The following is a 27,383-nucleotide window of genomic DNA, read 5'->3' on the forward strand; positions in this document are numbered from 1 at the left end:
TGTTATTACTATGGATTTTATTGAAGGGCTTCCTACTTCATCTAAGTTCAATACGATTCTAGTGGTTGTTGATAAATTCACTAAGTACAATCACTTTATACCACTTTCACATCCATATAATGCTGTGGACATGGCTCAAAAATTTCTAGATAACATTTATCGACTTCATGGTCAACCCCAAATTATAATTTCAGACAAGGACAAAATCTTTACAAGTTTATTTTGAAATGAATTTCTAAACAATTAGGGACATCTACCCTATTCAGTATTGCTTTCCACCCAGAAACAGATGTCCAAATAGAAAGAGTTAATCAGTGCTTGGAGCAGTACCTACGCAGCCTATGTTTTTTAAAGCCGAAAGAATGGGCGAAGTAGCTACCTCAGGCAGAGTAGTGGTACAACACCAATTTCCACACTGCCATTGGAACAACACCGTTTCAAGCTTTATATGGCTATGAAGCCCCATTATTACAACAGCAGACCAATACTCAAGTGCACTCAGTTCAGGAGATTATGCAGCATATAACAGAATTGAATCAAATTTTAAAGGAGAATTTACTACTAGCTCAGAATCGGATGAAACAACATGCAGAAAGACATCGTACTGAACGAGAATTCAATGTGGGAGATGATGTTTACCTGAAATTACAACCGTATCGGCATACTTCGTTAGGCCTGAGGAAGAACTTGAAGCTTTCGGCCAAGTATTTTGGTCCTTACAAAGTCATAGAAAGAATTGGATTAGTAGCCTACAGGCTTCGTTTGCCACCACAATCCAAAATTCATCCAGTTTTTAACGTGAGTCTGTTAAAGAAAAAAATCGGGTCTAGTGTATTTACCTCGCTCGATCCTCCGAAGGTTGGAGATGATGGACAACTGAAGATTTACCCGGCTATTGTTCTTGCCAAACGGAGTGTGAAACGTCAAAATCGACCAGTTACTCAGCTGCTGATTCAATGGTTGAATTTGTCACCGGAGAATGCCACTTGGGAGGATTATTCTGCCTTGAAATCTCAATTTCCTGATTTCGATCCTTGGGGTCAAGGATCTACTGCTGGGGAGGGTAATGTCATGGTTGGGAGAGAGACATAGAAGATAAAAGGGGAATTGGGATTGAGCATGATGAAATTAGGGCTAAAGGAGGTAGAAATTGAAGAATTGGGAATTAAGAAACCGGTTTCAAAATTAAAGACTCAAAATGACAGTGGAATTGGTGTTGAGGAAATGGGCTCACAGCAAGATGATCCACTAAAGTAATTAAGGCTGATGGGTTGGTAAGCAAATCTAATTCAGTTAGGAGTAACGGCAACAGTACAATGTATAGCATAAAAACAGAAGGAATGTACTGGAAATCTTGAAAAATATCTAATGAAAATTATGAATTCCTTTTCCTTCTTCTTCTAAATTCTTAATCCTTTCTAACCTAAACATAACAATAAATAGTTATAAATTTAGGTATTGCAATTGATATTCTCATAAAAATTAAAAATATCTTATCATTGATAATTTCTACGTGAACTAGTTTTATAGTGTGGTGATCGTTAATTACCCATATGATTTATATATATTAACACTTTTTAATAGTATCACCATTGCCACTTGCTCCAACATTTTCGATAATATCTCTAACACTATTGATAACAATGTCTATTCATCAGACGAGTTCATTCATCGACGTGTTTCATTCGTGTGATGAAAGATGATATATGAAGAATAACAATTATGAAAATATCTAATTAACAATCTTATCATTAAAGGTAAACTATAAGAATCTAGAATATGATATTGTTGGTTGGGTTGGAGGTGGTGGTACTAGGGGAGGATAATCACCCATCAACAATAGGGTATTTGAAGCAAAAAATCAGTATGATATTAGAGGCATATAATAACCTTATGTTAAACTCGAGAGAGGTGGAACAATATATGTTGAATATTACATCTTCGTCAATTGGTTACACATTGGTGTCATTGAAGGTGTATGTTGTGCTGGTCTAGGCGGTGTTTATGATGACAAATCATAATGGTTTACTCTTTCCTGATTAGTTGGGGGACGGTGATGTTACATTGATGGATGCTTTTTTCTTGTATTGATGAATATATGTAACTTGTTTATCATAAAACAATTGATTTAACTTTTCGTATTGTATAAACCATGACATGTAATCCATCGGAATTGACATATCATTACTCAAAATAAATTGATGATCAAGAGTACATCTGCATCACTAACCAATCATTGTACTCCATCCTCCAATCAACATATGTATTCTCTTTTATGTCAATCTTATATATATTGTCCATGTCAATAGTTGGTCTAGGAATATATTATACAAACCTAGATTATCGTAGCATACGATCATTCAGATGTCACCTAAACTCTCATTCTTCTTTTCCTACTTTAAAACCTTAAAAATATGCAACATTTGAAGGAGAGAAGATACTATTAGAGATTTTTCTTCGTCACCAACGACAAAAAATCTTGGACATAATTATGAACTCTTACAATACGAAATTTACGTTGAAGCTCAAAGGTGATAAAAGAAAATGGGTCATGACTATTATAGTAGGATTTAGATCGATGGAATTGGGAGGTTGAGGAGGTGGATTAAGTTTGGGTTGCGATTGGAGAGTTGTGTTGGATGCTCACGAGACGTTATTGGAGATACGACTCGCAAATTCCTTAAACTGATATGGTAGTTGAGTTGTAGTAATAGGTAGGCAAAGGAATAAATAAAAAGCAACACTTAGAGACCCAAAAATGATAAAACAAAGAAATACTAGAGTGAAGATCAACTTGTGAGAAAAAATATTAAGGAAATAAATAAAAAGTCCTAATTAACTCTTTTTTTATTTTATTTTGTGTTTTATTATTATTTAATTACAATTAAATATATTCAGTTTCATTTATATTTTACTTTTTCTTCTATTCTCTAAATGATAATATTTGAAATCCTATGCATACATGCATACATACATACATATTATTTTTAATTATTTATAAATTAGCATCATCTATAGATTATTCATGAAAATGACACTTTTGTCATATAAAAAGGATGTCATGTTGGACGCGTCTTTCGAAAGACATTTTATAGAGCATATAGATGAGAATCCTTTCGACGGCGAGTGTAGAAGCCTTCATAGAAGAGGATAAAGCGAATATGTGTCCAAACGATATTGGCAGAGTGAGGAAGACATGTTGAGGCATACACTTCATGTTGTCCCTTATTGTCAGGCTCTAGGGAGGAACTTTGTCCTCTATAGTGTTCAGACGGGCAGTCGTCTACCCTTGTTGGTACCTCTTCTCATCCTTGACACTAAGAGACCAACAACTCTTGAACAATTTCCTAGATCAACTCTTGTTGGTATTGGCTCTGCTGCTATAACTGCGGTTGGACCACATGAGAGGTTTGAAACTACGTATGCAAGCTTTGCATCTCGTTCTGTAAATTGTTAACTCGCATGAAGCTTTGGTTATTGGAATATGCTAACTATCGATACCACTACCAGTGATATTGTTGATCGGTTTGGTTGTAAGTACCATGATAGATCTAATAATACGTCGGGTTGTACATGACTTGCTGGTATTAACCAAAAAAATGGGACACATCATAATAATTTTAGGAAGTGAAGAGGATAGAAAGTTAGGTTGGTTTTTTGCTCTTACAAGTTCGTTTTGACTATTTCTTTCGGTCGAAAAGTACTCTACACTTACCGCACCAATTATTATTGGTAAAACTATGGTTAATGACATTTGAGGGATAGAGAGAGTTTAGGATCTCTTCTCTAGCTATGCACAGTGGCTTATATACTAACACTTAGTATTAGTTTCAAACCTAGGGTCACGATACTTATCTGTAAGCTGGCAGGATAAATAGATATTGTTGTCAGACAATAAATTCTACTTTCAACAGATAATGTGAATCTGTCAGTGATCATGTCAAAAGATTATAATTGATTGGAGGACATAAAATTTTAGAAACTTTGATCAACGAACGATTTACAGTAGAGGTGGGACTTACGAATGAAATCTAGAAGAGATACAATAATATCGAATTAAATAAGGGATCATCATGTGGCAAGGAAAAGGGTGTTAAAGCACACACGCTCTCGTAGAAATCAAAGAAAAGAAAAGAACACAAAAGGGACGGTAGCCAATGTGGGCATTTCAATTTGGCCCAAAAGTTACAAAGTGTAAAGCCCAAAACTCTATCCATTATTCAAGTTATGCTCGTTAAAAAAACAATCCAGCACCACCACGACTAGAAATAAGAGTCCACCCTCGAGGAGGGGACCGTAGAAAAGGTAGTTGGCTCGGCCTTTGTTTTCCATTATGAACCATCTGGTAACATCTGACAAGTTTCCAATAGGCCAGATAACATGACAATTCCCAACCCACTTGTTCAGATTCCCCTCCATATAACAGTTCAGTTTGATGAATAATGGAAGTCAAAGACAAATAGCCAATATTCCATTTTCATTTCAATTAAGCAATTTCCTTGTAACTGATTAAAGTTGAAATGCATGGAAAAAGTTCCCTAGACCATAGTGAGTGACCTGCAGCAAAATATGTAGACTTCTCATCTGCAACTTGTTTGTTTCTTAAGAAAAGTGAGAGAAAGAAATAAGAAGCAGTAGATAAGGTTACAGTTGATGATTGGTTTAAATTAAAGGAGAAATTGATTCCCTTTGGCTTGGGGAATTCAGGTGAAGCTTCAACTATGACTTTTCTTAGTCCCCGTCAACTGCAACACCAGTAAATTCAACATTTCTAGCATGCAGATATTTCCCAGGAATTTTCATTTGGATATGGTGAAAAGTAAAAAGCAGGATGCATTCTGATTCTTCCCATACGATTAAAAAGTCATGAACCCTCTCCCTCAATAATTGTGGAGTAAGGTCATAGCTGGTGGCATTTATCACACCAGTAGTAGTCCCCCCTCCAGAATCTGTCATTATTCTTTTCTTATGGCCAATCTGTTCTTGCTTTATCATAAAATTTGGATTAGCCACAGAAACATCATTAGTGAACTGTTCTTTATATATAAGCTAATCTTATTATTATTATTATTATTTGTTTTGAATAGTCTTAAATAATTATAAAGTAGTATCTGATCATAATCTTTCTTAACTATTGACAACGCACATACACCTTGCAGATGCAGTTGGACATCAAGGCTATTTAGTGGGTTCATAAATGCTATTCAATAAGCCATTTGAAGGGTAAAGAAAATAGAATTAAAGAGAACTTGACTTGTTCAAGTAGTCAAGTTTTGATATATGTTCAACAAAATTCATGATGGTTTTGGAGTACCGGAAAAGTTGGAATATGGAAGAAGAAGACGAAGAAAAACCTTTTCATTTTGTAAATATAGTCAATTGCAGCAATATCTTTATGTCCAAATGGTCGGAAAGTTTTCTACTGTTTCTTTGGTAGCAAGTAATAGGGAGCTTCTTAGAGCATTAAGTAAAGAGTTTATAATATAGATAATTACTTTATACATGTGAATGAAAAAATCCTCACATGATGCTTTTATATCCCTTTTCTTTTTTAAATATATTGATTATAAGATAATATTATTTTGCTATTAAAGCTGGTTAAATACACACATGTATAAATAAAATTACTCAAATTCAGTTCATCTAAAAAATATTTTCTTTATTATTATGATCATTCTTTAAAATTTTCTCTTATTTTTTTAATATATTAAAATAACACATTACAACATCCCCAATTTATTTATAATTTTTATTTCACTATCAGTATATTAAATAATAATCATTATATTATGAAATTATTCATTAATGAAACAATAAATATATATTTTTTCAAGTAAACCAAATTGATATAAAATTTTAATTAAATATACTACTTGAAGAAAAGTTTGTAGCTTTACAAAAGTGGAGATTCAGTGTGGGAGGCCGCAAAAATTAAAACAAAAAGATCATATTTGATTGTCTCATGGGAAAGCCAATCACTTTACGTGGTGTATGAACACGTGGTAATATTCTATTAGTTAAGACAATGTGAAATCTAGCTTCTTCTAAGAACACATGTAGACCATTGAATCACTGATCTCTCTTATGTTGATTAACTTTTAAAACTCGAGATGAATGAATTATTATTATTTTTTGAAATTTTGAGTTTGAACATTATGTATATAAGGTATAAATATTTATTGTTAAATGATTAAAAGTCTTTAAATAAATATTGTATTGTATTTATTCCAGAATTATAAAATAAACTTTCAAAATTTTAGATTGTAAAAAAAATGACATGATACTAAAATTAGTATTCAACGTTTATTAAAACGACAAATATTATTTTAAAGTGTTAACCGTTTTTAACTAACGTTTTCTATTCATAGATGAGTTTTTTTTACCTAAAGTGAAATGTTAAGAGTCAAAATAAAAAAGGGACAAAAGTGATTATTTAATCAAACATCAATGACTTTTTTGACATTATATCAAAAAATAAAAAAATATTTGGACTTTTAGCCCAATTGGTTATTAAGTGAGAGGCCCAAAATGGGACCCTTAGGGCATTTAATTCATTTCCATTTTTTTCCTTTTTATTTCGTTCCTTTAACTGACCAACTACTCCGTCAGATGAGTCGGCTCTCTTCTGCAGTTCTTCATTCAGATTAAGGTTAGATCTTTGAGTGTTTTTATTTTTAATTCTCTTAGTCTTGTTTGGCTTGGCTTGGCTTGGCTTGGCTTGGCTTGGCTTGGCTTCGATGGATCTGTATCTGTCGATCTGGTGATAATGAAGTAGCTTTCAATAACAATTTCTTTTCGTTTTAGTGCTAAACCTGAAACATATAATGATTTCTTTTTTTTTTTGTTACTTTCTACCTGTCAAGTTTTTGAACAAATGTGACTACAACTTCTCCATGTATGAGTCATTATATTGATGAACCTAGGTGCAGGAATTGTTCTGTGCATCGGTTTTTCTATTTAGGGTATGTTCCATCAATATTGGATGTCAAGTCTTTCTGAAAATGAAACTAATACCTGTTTATTGATCATGTTAATATCTTTGGATTTTTTTTCTGATTTTCCCTTATTTCTCTCTCTTTTTTTGAATTTCTGGATTATTTTTAAACTAAAACTAAAAGTCAGGGTCCAACTGGGTCCAGCTTTTACTTTGGGTTTCTAATGTGTAAATATGATGGATAATGGAAGAAAAACGGCATCATTTATTTTCTTTTCTATTGTTTTTTTATTATATTGGGTGAAAACTCAAAACATATTGTTAGTTTTTAAGTATTAATGGTTTGTTATTACTTTGCTTTTTAGATCATGATATTTTAGTAAATCTCTTTGCTTTCAGGTCCAGTTCTGAAGACAGGAAATAAAGTTTCAACTTTTTTCTTCAGCTATTTTGACATTTCTTCAATTACTTGAAGAATTGTTTCTTTGGTATTGAATTTCAATGGGGAGAGGAGGGGAAGACTACGGGAAGAGAGAAAATGTCAGTGCTGCTTCTTCGAAGGCTGAAAATTTTCCTGCTTGGGCAAGGGACGTAAAACAATGCGAAGAGAAGTTCCAAACAAACCAAGAATTAGGTTTATCAACTGCTGAAGTTGAAAAAAGGAGGGAGATTTACGGATGGAATGAGTTGGAGAAGCATGAGGGCACATCAATATTTCAACTAATTTTGGAGCAATTTAATGACACTTTAGTTAGGATATTATTGCTTGCTGCCATTATATCGTTTATTTTAGCTTGGTATGATGGCGATGAAGGAGGGGAGATGGAGATAACAGCTTTTGTGGAGCCAATTGTTATATTCTTGATCTTGATAGTGAATGCCATTGTTGGAATATGGCAAGAAAGCAATGCAGAAAAAGCCTTGGAGGCTCTGAAGGAAATTCAATCGGAGCAGGCAAATGTAGTTCGAGATGGTAAGAAGATCTCAAATTTGCCTGCAAAGGAGCTTGTCCCGGGTGATATTGTGGAGTTGAGAGTTGGTGATAAGGTCCCTGCCGATATGCGGGTTTTGAATTTGGTAAGCTCAACTGTAAGAGTTGAACAGGGGTCATTGACTGGAGAAAGTGAAGCTGTGAGCAAGACCGTGAAGGTTGTTCCTGAGAATTCAGATATTCAAGGGAAGAAATGTATGGTTTTTGCTGGAACAACTGTGGTCAATGGAAACTGTATTTGCTTAGTCACCCATATAGGCATGACTACAGAGATTGGGAAGGTGCATTCACAGATTCATGAAGCATCACTTAGTGAGGAAGATACCCCATTAAAGAAGAAGTTGAATGAGTTTGGAGAGGTTCTGACAATGATAATCGGAGTGATTTGTGCACTAGTTTGGCTTATTAACGTGAAGTATTTTCTTTCCTGGGAATATGTTGATGGTTGGCCAACAAACTTCAAGTTCTCATTTGAGAAGTGCACATATTACTTTGAAATTGCTGTTGCATTGGCTGTTGCTGCAATTCCAGAAGGTTTACCAGCAGTTATTACAACATGTCTGGCACTGGGAACCCGAAAGATGGCTCAAAAGAACGCACTTGTCCGTAAGCTGCCTAGTGTTGAGACTCTGGGTTGCACAACTGTTATCTGTTCTGATAAGACAGGGACTTTGACTACCAATCAGATGGCTGTTTCAAAGCTTATTGCTATAGGTTCAAGGCCTGGTACGCTGCGAGCGTTTGATGTGGAAGGGACTACATATAATCCTTTTGATGGGAAAATTCGAGGCTGGTCAGTTGGTGAAATGGATGTCAATCTTCAAATGATTGCAAAGATTTCTGCTGTCTGCAATGATGCTGGTATTGAACAATCTGGGAATCATTATGTTGCCACCGGAATGCCTACAGAGGCTGCACTAAAGGTTGCAAACCCCATTTCTGAAATTGAATCCTTTAAGTTTCTGCCTGTTGCATCTGTCTATATACATCCAAAGCAAAAACCTTAGTTTGAACCTTTTTTTCTTGTATCATATTTTGAATTTTAATTATGTTCTTTTAAAGTGATATAACAGGGAGACCTAAATCTCAGCATTAGCTACCCATATTATAAACACGGCCTTGTTTGCCCATTAAACTTGTGATGTTTTTTCTAGATTTGCAGCATGTAAACATTCAACTTATACTAAAGGTCCATGTTGCATATTTTCCCCTTGCTGAGATTCCTATTTTGTTCCATTTGATTTCAGGTTCTGGTTGAGAAAATGGGATTACCTGAGGATGGCTCGTCTTTGGGTCATGAGGACCATCAACGTATGTTAACTGATTTCTTTCCTCTAATTTTGTTGTTTGTTAGGTGATGATTTTTATATCCTACTTAGCTTTCTCTTTTCTTCTGTTATGCTACTTAGGCTGTTGTCAACTGTGGAACAAAATGGAGCAAAGGATTGCAACTCTTGAGTTTGACCGTGATCGGAAGTCCATGGGAGTTATTGTGAATTCCAGTGGAGGTCGAAAGGCATTGCTAGTAAAGGTTTAGTTATCTCTCCTTCCCTCGTAACATGGACTGACTATTTGTTGATTTATGTTAATTTATTCTCTTTCAATACCCTTTTCTTTTTTGGTTCCAGTAAACACCCTAGTAAGATTTTATCACCCTAGTAAGATTTTATCATGTTGCTTGCTGCTGGTTTCCAGTTTACTTGCATGCCATTCTAATTGTACATGCTTAATGGCTCAGGGTGCTGTTGAGAATTTATTGGACAGGAGCTCTTTTATGCAGTTACGCGATGGCTCTATTATAGAACTAGACCAATATTCGAAGGATCTTATTTTGGAGAGTCTTCGGGAAATGTCAACAGATGCATTGCGTTGCCTTGGTTTCGCATATAAGGAAGAGCTTTTTGAGTTTGCAACATATAATGGTGATGAAGATCATCCAGCTCATCAGCTTTTGCTTAATCCATCCAATTATTCCTTAATCGAGAGCAAACTTATTTTTGTTGGTTTAGTTGGGCTAAGGGTAAGCTTCTTCTGGTTTATTTGTATTTTTGTTTTCTTCTGTCCACTATTTTTCTGAAGCACTTGAACAAACCTATTAAGGATCCTCCTCGGAAAGAGGTTCGTCAAGCAATTGAAGACTGCAAAGCAGCTGGGATTCGTGTTATGGTCATTACAGGAGACAACAAGAACACGGCAGAAGCTATTTGTCGTGAAATTGGCGTATTTGGACCTTCTGAAGATATCAGTTCAAGAAGCTTAACCGGAAAGGACTTTATGGATCATCCTTATCAGAAAAATCATCTGAGGCAGGGTGGAGGTCTTTTATTTTCTCGAGCTGAGCCAAGGCACAAACAAGAAATAGTGAGGTTGCTGAAGGAGGATGGTGAAGTGGTTGCAATGACTGGGGATGGAGTTAATGATGCTCCTGCCTTGAAGTTGGCTGATATTGGAGTGGCAATGGGCATTGCTGGGACTGAGGTATTCAATGTCCTTCCCTATTACATCCATGGTGTCCTAATGGTTACTTGCATATTATAATATGCTATCTCATTATATGCTTGCGGGCTCTGTTTTCTATTTGTATATCGTCAGCTCTCCTTGTAAAATAGCATCTGAATGATGATTCAGATGCACAACTGAATGCATGTGCAGCATGCATGGTTGTGCCTGCTGTTTATTCAAAATATATGTTGGAACAGCTATATGGCTGTACCGCTATTTCCTGACATTTTATGGGTATTGATTGAGTCAACTAGTTCTAAATATTTGGTACGATTTCATCTCTATTTTACTTGGGAATCTTGACTACCCTTGCCTATTACCAGGCAGTTAGTATGTTAGTTCAAATTATTCATGAATGTTTAACGTTCTTATTTGATCCTCTCTTCATCGTTGCTTGATTCTTTCTAGGTTGCAAAGGAAGCCTCTGACATGGTGTTAGCAGATGATAACTTCAACACTATAGTTGCTGCAGTTGGTGAGGGCAGATCCATTTACAATAATATGAAGGCTTTTATAAGGTTAGTCTTGTAACTTAGATGTATGACTATAGAATGAACTGGCAATGTTTGTGAATTTAACAAATTGCACCGAGTCTGCCTTTGATAGCTGCACCCGTTCATACTAGATTCCAACTCTTGAAGCATATTCATTCATTGTTAATTTGAGTCCTCCTCTTCCAAAAGTTTTGGTCAATTTGGTTAATTTTTAAATCACAACATTGAATGACATTCTTCTACGTTTTTACCGCAGGTACATGATATCCTCCAACATCGGTGAGGTTGCTTCTATATTTATGACTGCTGCATTGGGGATTCCGGAAGGCATGATCCCTGTTCAGCTTCTGTGGGTTAATCTTGTTACTGATGGACCTCCAGCAACTGCTTTAGGGTTCAATCCCCCTGACAAAGATATAATGAAGAAGCCTCCCAGACGAAGCGATGACTCACTAATCTCGGCTTGGATCTTATTCCGCTACCTGGTAGCCGATTCATCTTTTTCTCGTTGTTGGCCAAGTAATGCGTACTTTAGCAAAGATGAAAACCTAACTTAATTCCTACATTGGTGCAGGTGATCGGACTCTATGTCGGGTTAGCCACAGTCGGGGTCTTCATCATATGGTACACCCACCACAGTTTCCTGGGTATTGATTTAAGTGGAGATGGCCATAGTCTTGTTACCTACTCCCAACTTGCCAACTGGGATAAATGCAATTCTTGGGAAGGATTCTCGGTGTCGCCATTCACAGCAGGTTCCCAAGTGTTTAAATTTGATTTAGACCCATGTGATTACTTTCAATCTGGGAAAATCAAAGCCTCAACACTTTCCCTCTCCGTCTTGGTAGCCATTGAAATGTTCAATTCCCTTAACGCTCTATCAGAAGATGGAAGCCTGTTGACAATGCCTCCTTGGGTCAATCCATGGCTCCTTTTAGCCATGTCCATCTCATTTGGTCTTCACTTCTTGATTCTGTACGTGCCTTTCCTTGCACGAGTATTTGGAATTGTTCCCCTCAGCACCAATGAATGGCTGCTCGTAATTGCTGTCACTTTACCCGTAATTGTAATCGATGAGCTTCTCAAATTCATCGGAAGGTGTACAACTGGGTTGCGCTACCGTGCTGTATCAAGACCGTCTAAGCAGAAAGCCGACTAATTATCATCATTATACAAAAAAATTGTAATAACATTTTAAGGGATCAACATAGATTCTTGAAGTTGCTTTGTTTGAACTTCACTAAATTTTCCATAAATTCGATTTCTTTTCCCTCTATTACATAGTGTTAATTTTACATTCAAATCTTCAATTCAGATGACCCCAAAAATCATTTCTGACTGCCAATTCATGCAAAGTCCTGTTGGCAAAGATATAATGTTCAAAAGTACTCTTAATATTTGATTAAGTAGTTACTTAATGTTGTGATTATCACATAATGATCCAAGAAACATACTTGTAATGGGTCAGTTTGATATGTTTGACGCATACCTATATATTGATTTTGACATCTTTATGTCAATGATAACATATTCTCACGATTTTATTATAGTTCTATTTATTGTGTCGTGATAGTGTTTTAATCTTCTATATGCTTAATTAATTTTTTAACTTAATTTTTTTCTCTGAATTTTAAAATCATCTTTTTAAAGGCATTTTCCAAAAATATTTTATAAAATATAATTTTATAGGGGTTCGATCATTCATAAAGTTATTTCGAGAGCAAACCCTAAGCAATCAATATGTTCATGGAAGAGATTGTTGGTTTCTAAAATAGTACTTATCAAGCATGAATCAAGTTATTTCAGTGGTTAAAGAGATGATTGTCATCCTTAGAGATCTCATGTTTGAATATTAAAAATTATTTAATTGCAAGTGTTGTTTTGTACTTTTATTGCCCTATATCAATAAAAAAATTGTGCATATCACCAATAACAAGAAAACCATAGAAGGACAAGAACGTTTCAAGTTTGGAGCTCATAGTTTATTATTTGCTAACAAAAAGAATAAAATTACAGGTGATAGAATAATTTCAAGCCATCGTAACATATTGTCGTAGTCTGTCTCAACAGGTTCTTTAACAATCTTTATTTTCAGATAAAAGAAGATGACGAACTCGTCTAAGGTCTCTTTGTCAACTCCGAATCACTCTTATCACCATCATTTCATTTTCGGGTTCCTGATATTCATTATCAGTTGTAGAATAATAAGAGGAGAAACGATTATGAAGGCAAAGGGAGAAAGAAATGAATCCAGAGATACATGTTATGAGAATTCAAGGAAATGGATGCTTGAGAGCATTGTTGTCGATAAAATGCCGACGTTCCTCAAGATGATGGTGTTGGAAATAAAACACTCACACAAACAACTTTTATTGAAACTCAAACAAATATTACAAGAGCACTCTCACTCAAAAACAAGAACTACAACTCACTCTTATAAGACTTTGCTTCTTCACTCACTTAGAAGCTCTTAATTTTTCTTGATGCTTAAAACTAAAATGGGGAGGGGTATTTATACTATTCAAGAACAATCCTACACTACACAAATAAACTAATTTAAACCATTACAAATTCAACAAATACCTAACTCTCACCTAACTAAATTGATGTAACAATGACATCATTACTTAAATGATGTAAGCAATGACATCTTTACTTAAATGATGTAAGCAATGACATCAATTTAGTTTGGGTTTGGGTTTAGGCTCCCATAATGGATCAAGTTTATGATCCAACACCCCCCCTTAAACTCGATCTTGTGACCCCTAGTAAGTTCCTTAATCTTATGAAGTCTTCACTTTTCAGTGGCTTGGTAAAAATATCGGCAACTTGATCTTGTGACTTCACGTATTCAACTTCCACATCGTTTCTCGCAACACACTCCCTTATATAGTGGTACCGAATGTCGATGTGCTTGCTTCGATCATGGAATACTGGATTCTTTGCTAAGGCAATGACTGACTTGTTGTCCACACAAACCTTGGTAGGCTCTTCTTGTATCAAACCTATCTCCTTCAATAGATTTCTAAGCCAAATTGCATGACAAACGCATGAGGTAGCAGCAACATATTCCGCTTCACAAGTGGACAATGTGAAAATCGGTTGTTTCTTTGACATCCATGTGAAAGCAGTATCTCCCATGAAAAATACGAATCCAGTAATGCTCCTTCGATTATCCATGTCTCCACCCCAATCACTGTCGCTATATCCAACAAGCTTGTAATCATTAGAAACTGAATAGAACAAGCCGAAGTCAATTGTACCTTTCAGATAGCGAAGAATTCTCTTTGCAGCTTTAAAATGGGTGGTTGTTGGAGATTCCATGTAGCGACTAACCAATCCAACTGCGTGAAGAATATTGGGCCTCGTGCAAGTTAGATAGCGTAGACTTCACACCAAACTTTTGAAGAATGTTGGATCTACACTTTCGCCTTCTTCATGTTTGGACATCTTGATCCCGTATTCTGTCGGTGTGCTTATTTGCTTACAGTTCTCCATCTTGAACTTCTTCAGTATCTCATTTGCATAGCTTTCATGTGAAATAAAAATTCCATCTTTTTGTTGCTTAACTTCAATGCCAAGGTAGTATGCCATGAGTCTCATATCTGTCATCTCGAATTCCTTCATCATCACATCCTTGAATTCTTTAAACATGTTCGGGTTGCTTCCGGTGAAGATCAAATCATCCACGTAAAGGCACACGATCAAAATATCTCCATCTTTGATCTTGATATATAGAGCGTGCTCGTAGGGACATTTATTGAAGCCATTATCTTGGAAGTACTTGTCGATTCGACTATTCCATGCTCTTGGTGCTTGTTTTAGCCCGTAAGGAGCCTTTTTCAACTTCAACACCTTGTCTTCGTGCCCTTTGACTTCGTAGCCTAATAGTTGCTGAATGTAAACTTCCTCTTCAAGAACTCCATTTAAGAAGGCAGACTTTACGTCCATCTGCTGTATCTTCCACTTGTTTTGAGCTGCCAAAGAAATGATTAGTCTAATAGTCTCCAATCGAGCAACAGGAGCAAATACCTCATCATAGTCAATTCCAGCCTTTTGTCTATAGCCTTTAGCAACTAGCCTCGCCTTGTGCCTTTCAATCTCTCATTTGGCGTTTTGCTTTGTTTTGTACACCCATTTCACACCTATCGCCTTATGTCCCTTGGGAAGTGAGGTAATTTCCCATGTGTCATTCTTCTCGATGGCCTTGATTTCTTTGTCCATCGCATCTCTCCATTTATTTTCTTGTATCGCTTCTTGAAAGCTCACTGGTTCACAATCGGCAAACAGACAAAATAATGTAAGATTATCTTGTCGTTTAGTTACCTCATAGAGATCTCTAAGGCTTCTTGTGCGTTGTACAACTCTTTCACTTTGACTCCCACTTGACGATGACGAATGTGATGAGTCTCCTTGAGTGGTTGATGTTGGTGAAGTGGGTGGAGTTGCAAGCTCTTGTTGAGATTCATCTAGTTGTTCCTTCATTGTCTGCTCATCTTCTTCAAACTGAGGAAAGAAATTGAAGTCATCTGTATGAGAGTTAAAATCCCATTCTCCTTCTTCGTTGAAGACCACATCTCGACTAATCACAAACTTCTTATTGTCTGGATTGTACAACTTGTAGCCCTTCGAATTAGCATCATAGCCGATGAAGATAAAACTCTCACTTTTATCAACAAGCTTCGTTCTTCTCTCGTCTGGTACGTGAACATGGGCTATACTTCCAAAGGTTCTCAAGTGGGAAATGCCAGGCTTTCTTCCACTCCTTGCCTCTTGCGGTGTCTTTTCCCATACACTTCTTGTTGGAGATCGGTTTGACAAGTAGACTGCACACGATACTGCTTCCGCCCAAAATTCTTTGGGTAGTTTCTTGCTTTTGAGCATGCTTCGTGCCATGTCGAGGATTATTCTATTCTTTCTTTCTGCCACACCATTTTGCTGGGGGGATCTAGGAACTATCATTGGTCGACGAATTCCATTTGCTTCACAGAACTCTTGAAACTCCTTGGAAGTAAATTCTCCACCTCGGTTGGATCTCATGGCTTTGATCTTTCTATCGCTTTCTCTTTCCACTGCTGCTTTGAACTTCTTGAAGACTTCGAAAACTTCTGACTTCTGTTTCAAGAAATATACCCAGGTTTTTCTTGAAAAATCATCAATGAAGAGAAGAAAATAGTTACTGTTACCGAGAGAGCTCGGCTTGATCGGTCCACACGCATCGGTATGGATGAGCTCGAGTGGCTTCTTGGCTCTTGTCTCTGACTCCTTTGGAAAGCTTTTCCTGAATTGTTTCCCAGCTAGACACCCTTCACAAAGCTGGTCAGGATGGTTGATACGAGGTAGTCCCTTCACCATCTCCTTCTTAGATAGCAGCTCTAGACCTCCAAAATTGAGATGCCCAAATCGAAGATGCTAAAGCCATGATGCATCTTTATAGCAAGCTTTCAGGCACTTTGCAACATCATTTTGTATGTTGATCAAGAACATTATATTCTTTGACATCGGCATTTTAGCAATGACGTTATTCTTATCATCTTTTATAGAAAGATTATAATTATTCATATGAATATCATAACTTTTCTCTACCAGTTGCCCTAAACTTAAGATGTTATTTTTCATATTCGGCACATAGTAGACATTTGAAATAAATTGATGTCTCCCATCTTTCAAACGGATAAGAATGTTACCTCTCCCTTTCACTGCTTTTGTGGAATCATCTCCAAACGAAACATTTTCGCTTACTGACTCGTCTAGCTCCACAAACATGTCTTTCCTTCCACACATGTGATTGCTTTCACCACTGTCAAGATACCAGGAATTTGCTTGGCCACCATCATTTTCCTTTCGTACTAGAAGAAGAGTTTCTTTGACATCTGTCTTTTCCTCCACGTAGTTAGTCTTTTCCTCAATTTTGTTGTTGGGAGCTCTACATTCTAAAGCATAATGCCCAAATTTTTGACAATTATAACATCGAACTTGAGATTTGTCATGCCTTGAGTTCGGATTGATTCTTCCACGGCCTCGTGTTGAGCTTTCTCCTTTCTCATAGTTGTTGTTGGAATTGTTGTTGTTGGAATTGTTGTTGTTGTAATTCCAGCCTCGTCCATGACCTCGACTTCCACCTCGTCCATGGCCTCTACCTCTGCCTTGGCCATGTTGGTTTCTATCATTGTGTTGGCTTTCATGCATATCCTTGAGTTGCAGCTTGAGGAGTTGCTCAGTAAACTCATGCTTCTTCTTGTGCTTCTCTTCATATGCTTGCAATGATCCTTAGAGTCGCTCAATCGTCATTTCTTCCAAGTCTTTAGTTTCTTCAATCGTCACGACGATGTGCTCAAATTTGGGATCCAACGAACGGAGTATCTTCTTTATTATCCTCACATCTTCTAACTTTTCACCATTTCTTTTTAATTGATTAGAAACAGCTACTACTCTTGAGAAATAATCTGAAATAGACTCAGATGCTTTCATGTGTAAGGATTCGAATTCACCTCTTAATGTTTGGAGACGAACCTTCTTCACTTGCTCGGATCCTTTGTAAGAGGTTTGCAGCTTCTCCCACGCTTCCTTGCTAGAGCTTGCACTTGAAATCTTTTCAAAACCATCATCATCTAATGCTTGATAGATGAGGTAGAGAGCCTTCTTGTCTCTCTTTCTTGAATCCTTCAAAGTTGTCTTTTGATCTAGTGTAAGAGTAGCAAAAACATCATCATCCGTAGGCTCGTTATAGCCTTTCTCTATGATATCCCACACATCTTGTGATCCAAGAAGTGCCTTCATTTTGATACTCCAATTGTCGTAGTTGTTGTTGTTGAGTATCGGAACTTGGAAGGGTGCCATACCATTTGCCATATCTCTCAATATAATGAGAATTTGCAAAATCCGATTGCACGGATGAATCCGGAACGCCCAAAAAACACCTTGGGAGGGACTTGGACAACTCAGTCAAGGGGCTCCAACTCGACTGACTCGGCTCAACTCCGTGAGTTAACTCGATTTTCTGGCAGCAGTCTTCCGGCGGTGCGTGGCGGTGCGTCAGAACTCAGATTGAGAAAATTCTGGCGGCGGCAGATTCCTCTCGTCGAGACCTTCGATCTTTCCAACTCGCTCTGATGCCACTTTATTGGAAATAAAACACTCACACAAACAACTTTTATTGAAACTCAAACAAATATTACAAGAGCACTCTCACTCAAAAATAAGAACTACAACTCACTCTTATAAGACTTTGCTTCTTCACTCACTTATAAGCTCTTAATTTTTCTTGATGCTTAAAACTAAAATGGGGAGGGGTATTTATACTACTCAAGAATAATCCTACACCACACAAATAAACTAATTTAAACCATTACAAATTCAACAAATACCTAACTCTCACCTAACTAAATTGATGTAAGCAATGACATCATTACTTAAATGATGTAAGCAATGACATCTTTACTTAAATGATGTAAGCAATGACATCAATTTAGTTTGGGTTTAGGCTCCCATAATGGATCAAGTTTATGATCCAACAGATGGGCCTCGAAAATCGATATCCAATTCTCCCAATGAACAACTGGTACTAGCCTTGTCGAGGAACACCTGAACTGGTTCCGACTCTCGGCTTCATAGCTGGAATCTGGATCCAGGGTGACATCTTTTCGGAGGCTTGTTAGTACTGCTAGGAAGAGAAGAAATGGGGCTCCAAATATTCCTAGAGTGCAAAGAACTGCTTCTACTGCTGCAAGAGGGCTTCGGAGTCTACGTTTCCTTGATAAAACTGTCACCGGGAAGAAAGGTGATACTTGGAAATCAACTGAGAGGCGGTTCAACCAGTTTTCCGTCAAGGGAATGCTCTACAGGGATAAATTTGGAGCCTGCGTTGGTAATATTCGTTCATTTGTATATCGTGATCGTGCAATAATGATTTTGAACGGTACCTTTACCGTTATATAGCAGTCGCTATTCCGATTATGAATCACTATTTAAATCTGTGATCTAATTAGATGGAAAATTAACAGTCACCTTTGTACGTAAAATGTGTTGTAGGAATGAATGGAGACTCCAAGGAATTTGCAGAGGGAGCATTTGATGCCTTGGCAAGGGAGCATTTGATGCCTTGGCAAGGCGTCAAGGTTTGAGCCCAGAAGATGGGATAACCAAGGAACAGCTGCATTCATTCTGGCAAGAAATGACCAATTAAGATCTCTATTCAAGGCTTCAGATTTTCTTTGATATGTATGAAACCCAAAGTCCTATTTCATTTAGTAAGCTTAATATGGTACGTAGCAAGTTTACAGCAGGCTTTGAGCTTTTTTTTGTTTTTGTTTTCAGGTGTGACAAGAACGGTGATGGTAAGCTGTCAGAAGAAGAGGTCAAGGAGGTAAGAAATCTGAATATGATATCTTCTTTATATTTTGCTTAGGGATATAAATGAAACTACTTGAACGAAAAAGATGGTGTTTGTGTTTGTTTATTTATTTTGAAGTTGTTTATGTTCGATTCTTGTTCGTGTTTTTTTTGAAAATGTTTGTGTTCAATATGTTTAGCATTCGCGAACATGTTCGTTTAACGTTCGCAAATAAGTTCGTTTAGTGTTCAAGAACATGCATATTTAAGGCTTGAGAATATATTGGTGATTATGCCAGTAGTCTTTAAGCTCCTTAGGCATCACGGTTTGAACTTCAAAGTTCACTTTATGTTCAATTTAATTCCTCCATTATCAGTATTTAAAATATAAAAAAATATAAGGAATAGGATAATCATGTAAATAAACTTGTTCTTGAACATAAACGAATTGAATACGTCTATATTCATGTCCGTTCATTTATTAATGAACATAAAAATTTTGTTCAACCTATTTATTTAGCTTAATAAATAAACATTATACAAACGATTCACAAACAATTTATCGAACGCTCTGTTCATTTACAACCCTAAGTTTGAATAATCTTTTTATGTGGTCTGAATTGGATTCGCCGTAATTGTGACGTAATGAGTTAGATCATAGTGTTGAGTGCCTCCGCAAACAAGTTGGTAAACTTAAAGAACAAGCCGGGACATATGCATCTTTAATCATGGAAGAGCTTGACCCTGATCATTTGGATATATAGAGGTTTGAAATTATTGATCATTTCCCCTAGTTTAAATCAGTTCATATATGATAACTGGAATTGTAATCTTTGTTAATTTTCTCTTGAAAACAGTTATGGCAGCTAGAAATTCTACTAAGGGGGATAATGGCCTCAGATGATAGCAACAAGTCCATAACTGTAGAATTTCTCCATGACAATTGGAGAAGAATATGGGTTATTATCCTTTTTGTAACCATAAACTTAATCCTCTTCTTCTGGAAATACAAGGAGTTCTCTCCATGTATCAGATCACAGGCTATTGTGTATGCGTTGCCAAGGGTTCTGCTGAGGCTCTCAAGCTTAATATGGCTCTCGTTCTCCTTCCAGTGTGTAGAGGAATTCTCACTAAGCTGGGATCTTTATTTCTAAACCAGATAATCCCTTTTGACGACAACATAAACTTCCGCAAGTTAGTTGCATTGGCAATAGCCATTTTCCAAGCCTCAGAAATTAATTATCCTACGTTCACGGGCATCCCTTTTCCATCACTTGGGCACCAAAAGATGACTACTTGAACCTCCACATCCGGGGCCTCGGGGATTGGACAACTGAACTAAGAGATATCTTTCAAATGGTGATGCCTTCTTCTTCCCTTTAGCTATTCCTTTTGTTATTTTCCTTTCTGCAAGATGAATAAAAAGAATGCAGGTTTGTGAACCCCCCAACTGTGGGATCAAAAAGAGGAGGGTTAATGAAACTACAAACTAGGGCAACAGAACATCAGGCTGAAGTAAACACTACGAGAAGGATGAACCTATGTGAGTTAATTGTTGGTTCAACTTTGTTTTACATTGTTTCAGTATATAACATAGCTTTGATTTCTTGGCACAGTTTTCCAAGCATTTACATCAAAGGGCCATATGGAGCACCAACGCAAAACTATAATAAGTTCGACATTCTCTTACTTATTGGCTTGGGAATTGGGGCTACTCCATTTATCAGAATCATAAAAGATCTGCTCAGCAACATTAAACCTGTTAGTTTAAAGCAAAACCCAAATTACAATCCTTAAAAAAATCTCATCTTGTTTTTAACGATTCAAATAATTTGAATGCCACAGGATACTAAAGACAATGGAAGTATGGAACTTGTAGCTGTTTGAAGAGCAGTAAGAAGTATCCTGATAGAGCATATTTCTATTGGGTAACCAGGGAACAAGATTCCTTCGAGTGGTTCAAAGGAGTCATGGATGACATTGCGAAATACGACCAAAATGTAGGTTTCAAAGTTTAGAAAAAAAAATCTTGAACTTCTCACTTGTTATATTTCTCTCTGCCAACTAGTTTGATTGTTGCAGAAAATTATAGAAATGCACAACTACTTAACTAGTGTGTATAGAGAAGGCGATGCCCGGTCTGCACTCATTGGCATGATGCAGAAAATGCAACAGGCTAAGAATGGAGTAGATATTGTCTGGGAGAGCAGGGTAATCTTCAACTTAGTTACCATGCTTGGATTTGTTCAAATGAGCTTCTTTCTTATCATCATTTGCATGAATCTACTGAACCAGATAACAACACATTTCGCAAGACCAAATTGGTGAAGGAAAGTTTTCTCTACCATGGCTAACAATCACCCATCTTCAAGGATAGGTATCCAACCAAACTGAACCTAAACTTTTAGCTCATGCCAATGTTCTCTTTTGCCGCCTCTTTGTATCATTTTGAGCTAAGAAACGAAGCATAACCTCTCGGTGAAGATTGTAGCCATTGGTGCTTGCTTGGAATGCCCAACTCAAGGAATGAGCCTCTCTATGCACTTATTTTATATTCGACTTGTCAGTTCTAATCCGAACATCAAAATCTCGTTGGATTGACTTTAGTCTAAATTCTATTCAATTCAATTTGGTCATAAAAATCTAACTCAAATCTCTCTAATCTGGAAAAAAAACGACACTAAATGACACGAAAAGTTTTTATTTCTTATTTGAGAAAATTACATACTTTTATTTTTGTTTATCCATTAACATGACTATAGATATTGCTTCTTGTTCAAGTTAAAGTCACTGGAATATTTGTTTTCATTTAGCCGCAATCGCAAACGCCAACGACGCAAGATGCAGGTACACCACCTTGTCCTGCGCACAAAATATCTCTGCAGTCAGCGTCACTTTTACACGGTCGAATTGTTTCTTGATAATCATTCTCACTCTCCAACTGCCTAGCCGATACTCCATGTAACATTGAAAATGCAAAAGCTGCAAACAAATTACCATTAATTTGGTATTATACAACTACACTCTACATCAATATGCATCATTATTTAAAAGAGTGTATGAAATATCAACTATTAGTAGGGGAACTTACATGACACAAGCAGCACCAGAAGGAGAAATTTCATGTCCTTTTTCATATCGTTTCAGGCTTTGTTTACTAAGAACGGTATTGTTGTTTCTCAATGGTGGGATAGTTCTTTGGATGAATTTGGTAACCTCCTAAATTTTAAACAATATTTCCTTTTTGGGACATTGTGAATTTGAAACATTTTCATATATACTTACATCGGATTTATATTTGTTACTAATTACATATAATTATATCTACATCTAATTACTTTCCAAATATGATGCACCTTTAGTTTGAATAAATAAGCGTATATATCTAGACGAATATGTTTGGTTGACTGAGTCTTAACCTAATAGATATTTCTTATAGATTGTGGATTTGAACCGTTTAAACGTTATTATCTTTAATTTAAAAATATAAAAAATTAATAAATAATTTAGGTAAAAGAATATGTAAGTTGACTATACTCTGCAAAATCAAATGAAATAATATTTATTGATTCAACTTATGTATCAAATTAATACTCCAATCTCCACAAGAAATTCAATTTTTGTGTGCAGATTATATAAAATCCAATGGAGACCGGTAAAGGTTGGATACTATTGTAAGACACATTATACTCTTAATGAAATATTTATATTGGAATTTTAAAGATGATGTTATTAGAAAGAACAATCATACATTTAAATTTGGAACACAAATAATAAAAGAGATATAAATCATGCAAAAATAAAATAAAATCTAAAGGGAGAAATAAAGTAGCATACCACAACTTTAATATTAGTAACATTGTTAACTCTTTGACATGCTTTTAAGAAGGTTATTCTCAACCATTATCCATGCTTTGTTTGAAAGACCAAATTTTGTTTGATTTGATTTCATTCGTCAAATTCTGTCTTGGTTTTAGGATTTTAAGGTGATTTGTGTTATTTTAATCGACCAATAATTTCTCTCTTTGATCCTTCGTCTTTTTTTGTTGTCCTCCCGATTTATCAAAACATTGTTTTGATTAATCTAGATCGACTCGTATCGTACACCTAATTTAGTGGGTGAATCTCCCAAGAGAAATTTTTTGTATACACAAAATTTCAAACTCGAAACTTGTTTAAACAATTTTGATCATTCGTCTTTGTTATCAAAGAGATCATCTATCAAAAAAATTGTCAACAGAATTTTCGAAGTCTAACAAAAGAAAAGAAAAAAATTAAATCAACAATATGCCTAGAAGAACACTAAAATTTCCAAACTATATCAACGATGTTTCATTCGTTAGAAATATGAGTAATTATATAACTCTTGGTTATTTATTATTCCTATTCAATTATTTCCAATACTAAAAGTTGCACAGAAAGAAGGGATTTAAATTGCGGTTACAGTCGAGCTTTTAGGGATTTATGATATTTTTACCATTATATAATGGTCATTATTCCGATAACGGATTGTTATTTAAGTTCTTGGACTCTCAGCGACAGCTGGTTTCTTGTTGAATACCTTCCTCTTATGCTTGATTCCAAAAGGAGTGGTTTCTTTAAAACACAAATCAGAGCCGTGCCAAACGTTCCGGGGCAGATATCTTCGAAAAAAGAAACTTGTGGAGCTGAGACCAGAGTCTTCCAATGCCTCCACCTGCGCAAAACCCGGTCGCCAATCGTCGTTTCCCGATTGCTTCAGATACAAATAGCAGATCGGCGATTCCATGCATTGCCCCTTCACTTGGAACTCATCTACCAAGCAAGCCTGGAATGGTTTTCTGGGAATGTCATCCAGGACAAGAGGCTGCAATGGATCAACTTGCCTTACATGCTTGGAGTTGAGATGTTCAACAATTATGTCATTTGATTTTTCATCGCCAAATCTCAAGCTCACATGGTCTGATGTGTCCGCACCCTTTGTGCATGTTGTTTGTATTGTCACTGTGTAGCTACAGTTTCTCTAAAGTGACTATGTCAACATTAGCCAAGGACTAATCATTCATCTGCATCTTCATATTCTTATATGACTTTTACCTAGTTTTGACATGCTTGCTGATAAATGGATTGTAAAAACCAATCAAAAATTGTTTAGTAACAAATATATAAAATTTTATAAGATAACTAATTTATAAAATTTTGGAGAGCAAAAATAAATTATCAATAAAAAATAAAAAAAATCTTTAATATGTGAGAATTTAAAATCTTTAGGGAAAAAATCGTCTTCCCTAATCCTCCCTCTATCCATCATCCTTTTGGTTAAGGCCCATAACATATATCCAAAACAATATGATCAATCACTGATAAACCTAACTTACACAATATACAAAGTAATATTTTAAAACTCAATTTGGTATAATGACATTTTTGGCTCTTTAAACTTTTTTTTCTATTTCTTTTGACTCTTAAAATTTTAATTTTCTTAAATTAAATCAATTCACAGAAAAAAGTAATGAATATATTATGCTGACATCAGTTATTTTATCATTTTACTTTAAAATAAAGAAATTAAAAGAACATTTAGAATTAAAATGTTGTAGAAAATGTAAATATATATAATATATTAATAAATTCTAAATGAAAAAAATGAAAATTTGTAAAAGAAATGAAAAAATTATTAAAAGTATGTTATGTTTCTGTTAATTTATTTAATTACCCCAAGGGGCTCATCAGAATTACTTAATGGGATATGAGAAATGATCTAGTATGCATATTAACAGGAGAACTTCATTTGGATGTTAAAAGGTTTGTGACTCGTAAGAGAACAACAATTTAAATTGAGTTAGGATTCACACTTACACAATATATCGTTAAATGATTGAAAATTAATCCTAAATCTATTTTACAATGTATAATTAGATCCTAATCTAATTTAAATGACCATGATAATTTTATAAACTAACAAAGTGGAAAGAAATCATGCAAAGTTGATTAATTACCTTGATGGTTTGAGGGAGAATCTCACCTCCTGCAAGTAAAGCAAGTAAAAATATGCAGCAAGCGATGACGAGTCCTCTGCGACTCTTTATGATCTCCATTGTCGTAAAGTGTTGTTTAGATCTATGGCTGTGCTGGGGGTTTTTATATTGGATTATTCATTCTTTCCTTTACTTGTCACACTCAAAAAGTTGATATTCCCTGCAGTTGGAGATTAACATGGATGGACGTAGAATTTTATGTTAGAATTGACGAATTTATAAATTTTAAAAGAAAATAATTTTATAAAATTTTAGAGAGATTAAAACAGGTTTAATAAAAAAAATATCTAAAATATAGAAAATTAAAATTTTTAGGTGGGGCGACCGTCCCCACCGGCCCGTCTAGTTCCATCCAATTTGCCTCACTTTTACTTATACCTATTTGCTTTATCAGGGGAAGTAAAGAATATGCGTGATTTTCTCCAAATTTAATACATTAGAGTTGAGCTTAAGGCTATAAACAAGTCGAGTTTGAGTATTGTTGAGTTCAACTCGACTCGAAAACTCTAAAATGGAACTCGACTCAAATCGAAAACTTGCAAACCTAAAATTTTCAAGTTCGACTCGAACTCAAAATCATGAATTGAAGCTCGAAAAAACTCAAAATAAATTTTTCTTAAATTTATCTCGGTTGAAGCTCAAACTCGAACATAAACCTTAAATAAATGAAAATCTTATATTGTAATTTAAAAAAAATATCAACACATGAATATTAATATTAATAATAATATTTTTTTTTTTAAATAATTTTTAATATATTGATTTTTCAAGTTACCGTGAGCTTTTCGAGTCGAGTATCAAATAGCTCGTTTCGGCTCATTAAGAAATTGAGTCGAGCTCGAGCTCAAGTCGATTATTTATCGAAACTTTGATCAAGTCAATCTCGAATAACTCACGATTTGTCTCGTCTCATTTATAATCCTAGTTGAGCCATGGGTTTACACTTGTTGACTTTGACCGAGCTAGTTGAAGTTTACCAGCAATGAAGTATACCTAAGTCATTAATCAGCCATTGAATCATAAATCGTTCAACAGTCTAAATCTTCATGAGATAAAAAAAATTATGTAAAGTATACCTAAGTCAGAAAGAGTATATTAAGAAAGTTATTTATAAGTTCAATATATAGAGTGCTAAGCATATTAGTACTCTATTGTTAGCTCACTTCATACTTTCATTTGTCTTGTTGCAATCAAATGATGAGGTTGACCATGTCATGGCTTTCATATTTTAGTGTAGTGAGATATCTCATTTATGTCTAGTTTGTTCATGTTTAGATTTATCATATACAGTCAATTCGGATAGTAGATACATAGTAAATCCTATGAAGGAACACTGAATGTCATGGCTTTCATATTTTAGTGTAGTGAGTCATGTATGTTATGGTTTGTCCATGACAGTATATTTTTAGATACTTGAAAGGTATTACTAGTGTTTGCTTATAGTTGAGAGAAGAAAAAATTAAATCATTGGATATATTGATTCTGATTTTATTTGGAGACTTGAATAAAAGAATATAATTAACATGGTACATCTATACAATTGAGGGTTGTGCCATCAATTGGAAAGTTACTTTGAAAATTAATGTTATTTTGTTTATTATTGAAATTGGGTATATGATCATTAGTAAGACTTGAAAAGAAGTATTTTTATTAAAGAGATTTTGTTCGGTGAATTTAGTGAAGATTTTAAGATCTGTACAATATTTTGTGACAATCGGAGTATAATCTTCTTTACGAACAATTAAATATTTCATGGAGATATCATTTTATATGTGAATTTGTTGTAAGCAAAGTTAAAACTCACGATAATCTTATGAAAATGATGACTAAGTCACTCTCTATATTCAAGTTTGAACGTTATTCAAACCTAGTTAATGTCATTATTAAAAAATATCCTTAAGAATTTTGTAGAAGAGGTGAAGAATATGTTTTTCATCGAGATTGAGATTTTTTGTCACCTTGCCTTGCACTTTCAAAATTTGTGTCAATGTGGATATTTTTAGAATTTGTAATCCAAATTTCATTTGGCATGACCTAAAAAAATTTCGCGGTGCAACTCACTTGATGAAGAAATAAATGGGCCTGAATTTTGTATGGTATAGTTTTGTTGAACT

The 27,383-nt window shown here is 35.3% G+C and overlaps 2 protein-coding genes and 1 pseudogene across 2 annotated transcripts; 2 read left to right on the plus strand and 1 right to left on the minus strand.

The window, feature by feature from the left end:
- Positions 1–6,593: 6,593 nt before the first annotated feature.
- On the plus strand, positions 6,594–12,175 carry LOC120150537 (calcium-transporting ATPase 1, endoplasmic reticulum-type-like). Its single transcript, XM_039163212.1, has 9 exons — positions 6,594–6,649; positions 7,334–8,848; positions 9,173–9,236; positions 9,335–9,456; positions 9,664–9,945; positions 10,026–10,403; positions 10,836–10,945; positions 11,178–11,406; positions 11,496–12,175. Exons 2-9 carry the CDS (start codon positions 7,436–7,438, stop codon positions 12,078–12,080), a joined length of 3,183 nt encoding a protein of 1,060 aa, XP_039019143.1. The 5' UTR covers positions 6,594–6,649; positions 7,334–7,435; the 3' UTR covers positions 12,081–12,175.
- Positions 12,176–13,059: 884 nt separating this feature from the next.
- On the plus strand, positions 13,060–21,646 carry LOC120150582 (annotated as a pseudogene).
- A 2,067-nt stretch (positions 21,647–23,713) lies between these two features.
- Positions 23,714–25,329, minus strand: LOC120150547 (embryo-specific protein ATS3A-like). The gene is made up of 2 exons (XM_039163220.1): positions 25,231–25,329; positions 23,714–24,254 (listed from the first exon to the last, which is right to left on the minus strand). Exons 1-2 carry the CDS (start codon positions 25,327–25,329, stop codon positions 23,769–23,771), a joined length of 585 nt encoding a protein of 194 aa, XP_039019151.1. The 3' UTR covers positions 23,714–23,768.
- Positions 25,330–27,383: the final 2,054 nt, after the last annotated feature.

The sequence above is a fragment of the Hibiscus syriacus genome, unplaced genomic scaffold (assembly GCF_006381635.1).
Source record: "Hibiscus syriacus cultivar Baekdansim isolate YM2019G1 unplaced genomic scaffold, ASM638163v2 tig00111022_pilon, whole genome shotgun sequence".
Classification (NCBI taxonomy): domain Eukaryota; kingdom Viridiplantae; phylum Streptophyta; class Magnoliopsida; order Malvales; family Malvaceae; genus Hibiscus; species Hibiscus syriacus.

Bases quoted from the DNA above. Each gene is read 5' to 3' on its own strand.
- LOC120150537 (XM_039163212.1), top strand. From the start codon at position 7,436: ATGGGGAGAGGAGGGGAAGACTACGGGAAGAGAGAAAATGTCAGTGCT. The intron at 8,849-9,172 runs GTTGCAAACCCC...ATTTGATTTCAG, and splicing joins CTACAGAGGCTGCACTAAAG to GTTCTGGTTGAGAAAATGGG. The intron at 10,946-11,177 runs GTTAGTCTTGTA...TTTTTACCGCAG, and splicing joins AATATGAAGGCTTTTATAAG to GTACATGATATCCTCCAACA.
- LOC120150547 (XM_039163220.1), bottom strand. From the start codon at position 25,329: ATGGAGATCATAAAGAGTCGCAGAGGACTCGTCATCGCTTGCTGCATA. The intron at 24,255-25,230 runs GTAATTAATCAA...TAGTCACTTTAG, and splicing joins TTCTCCCTCAAACCATCAAG to AGAAACTGTAGCTACACAGT.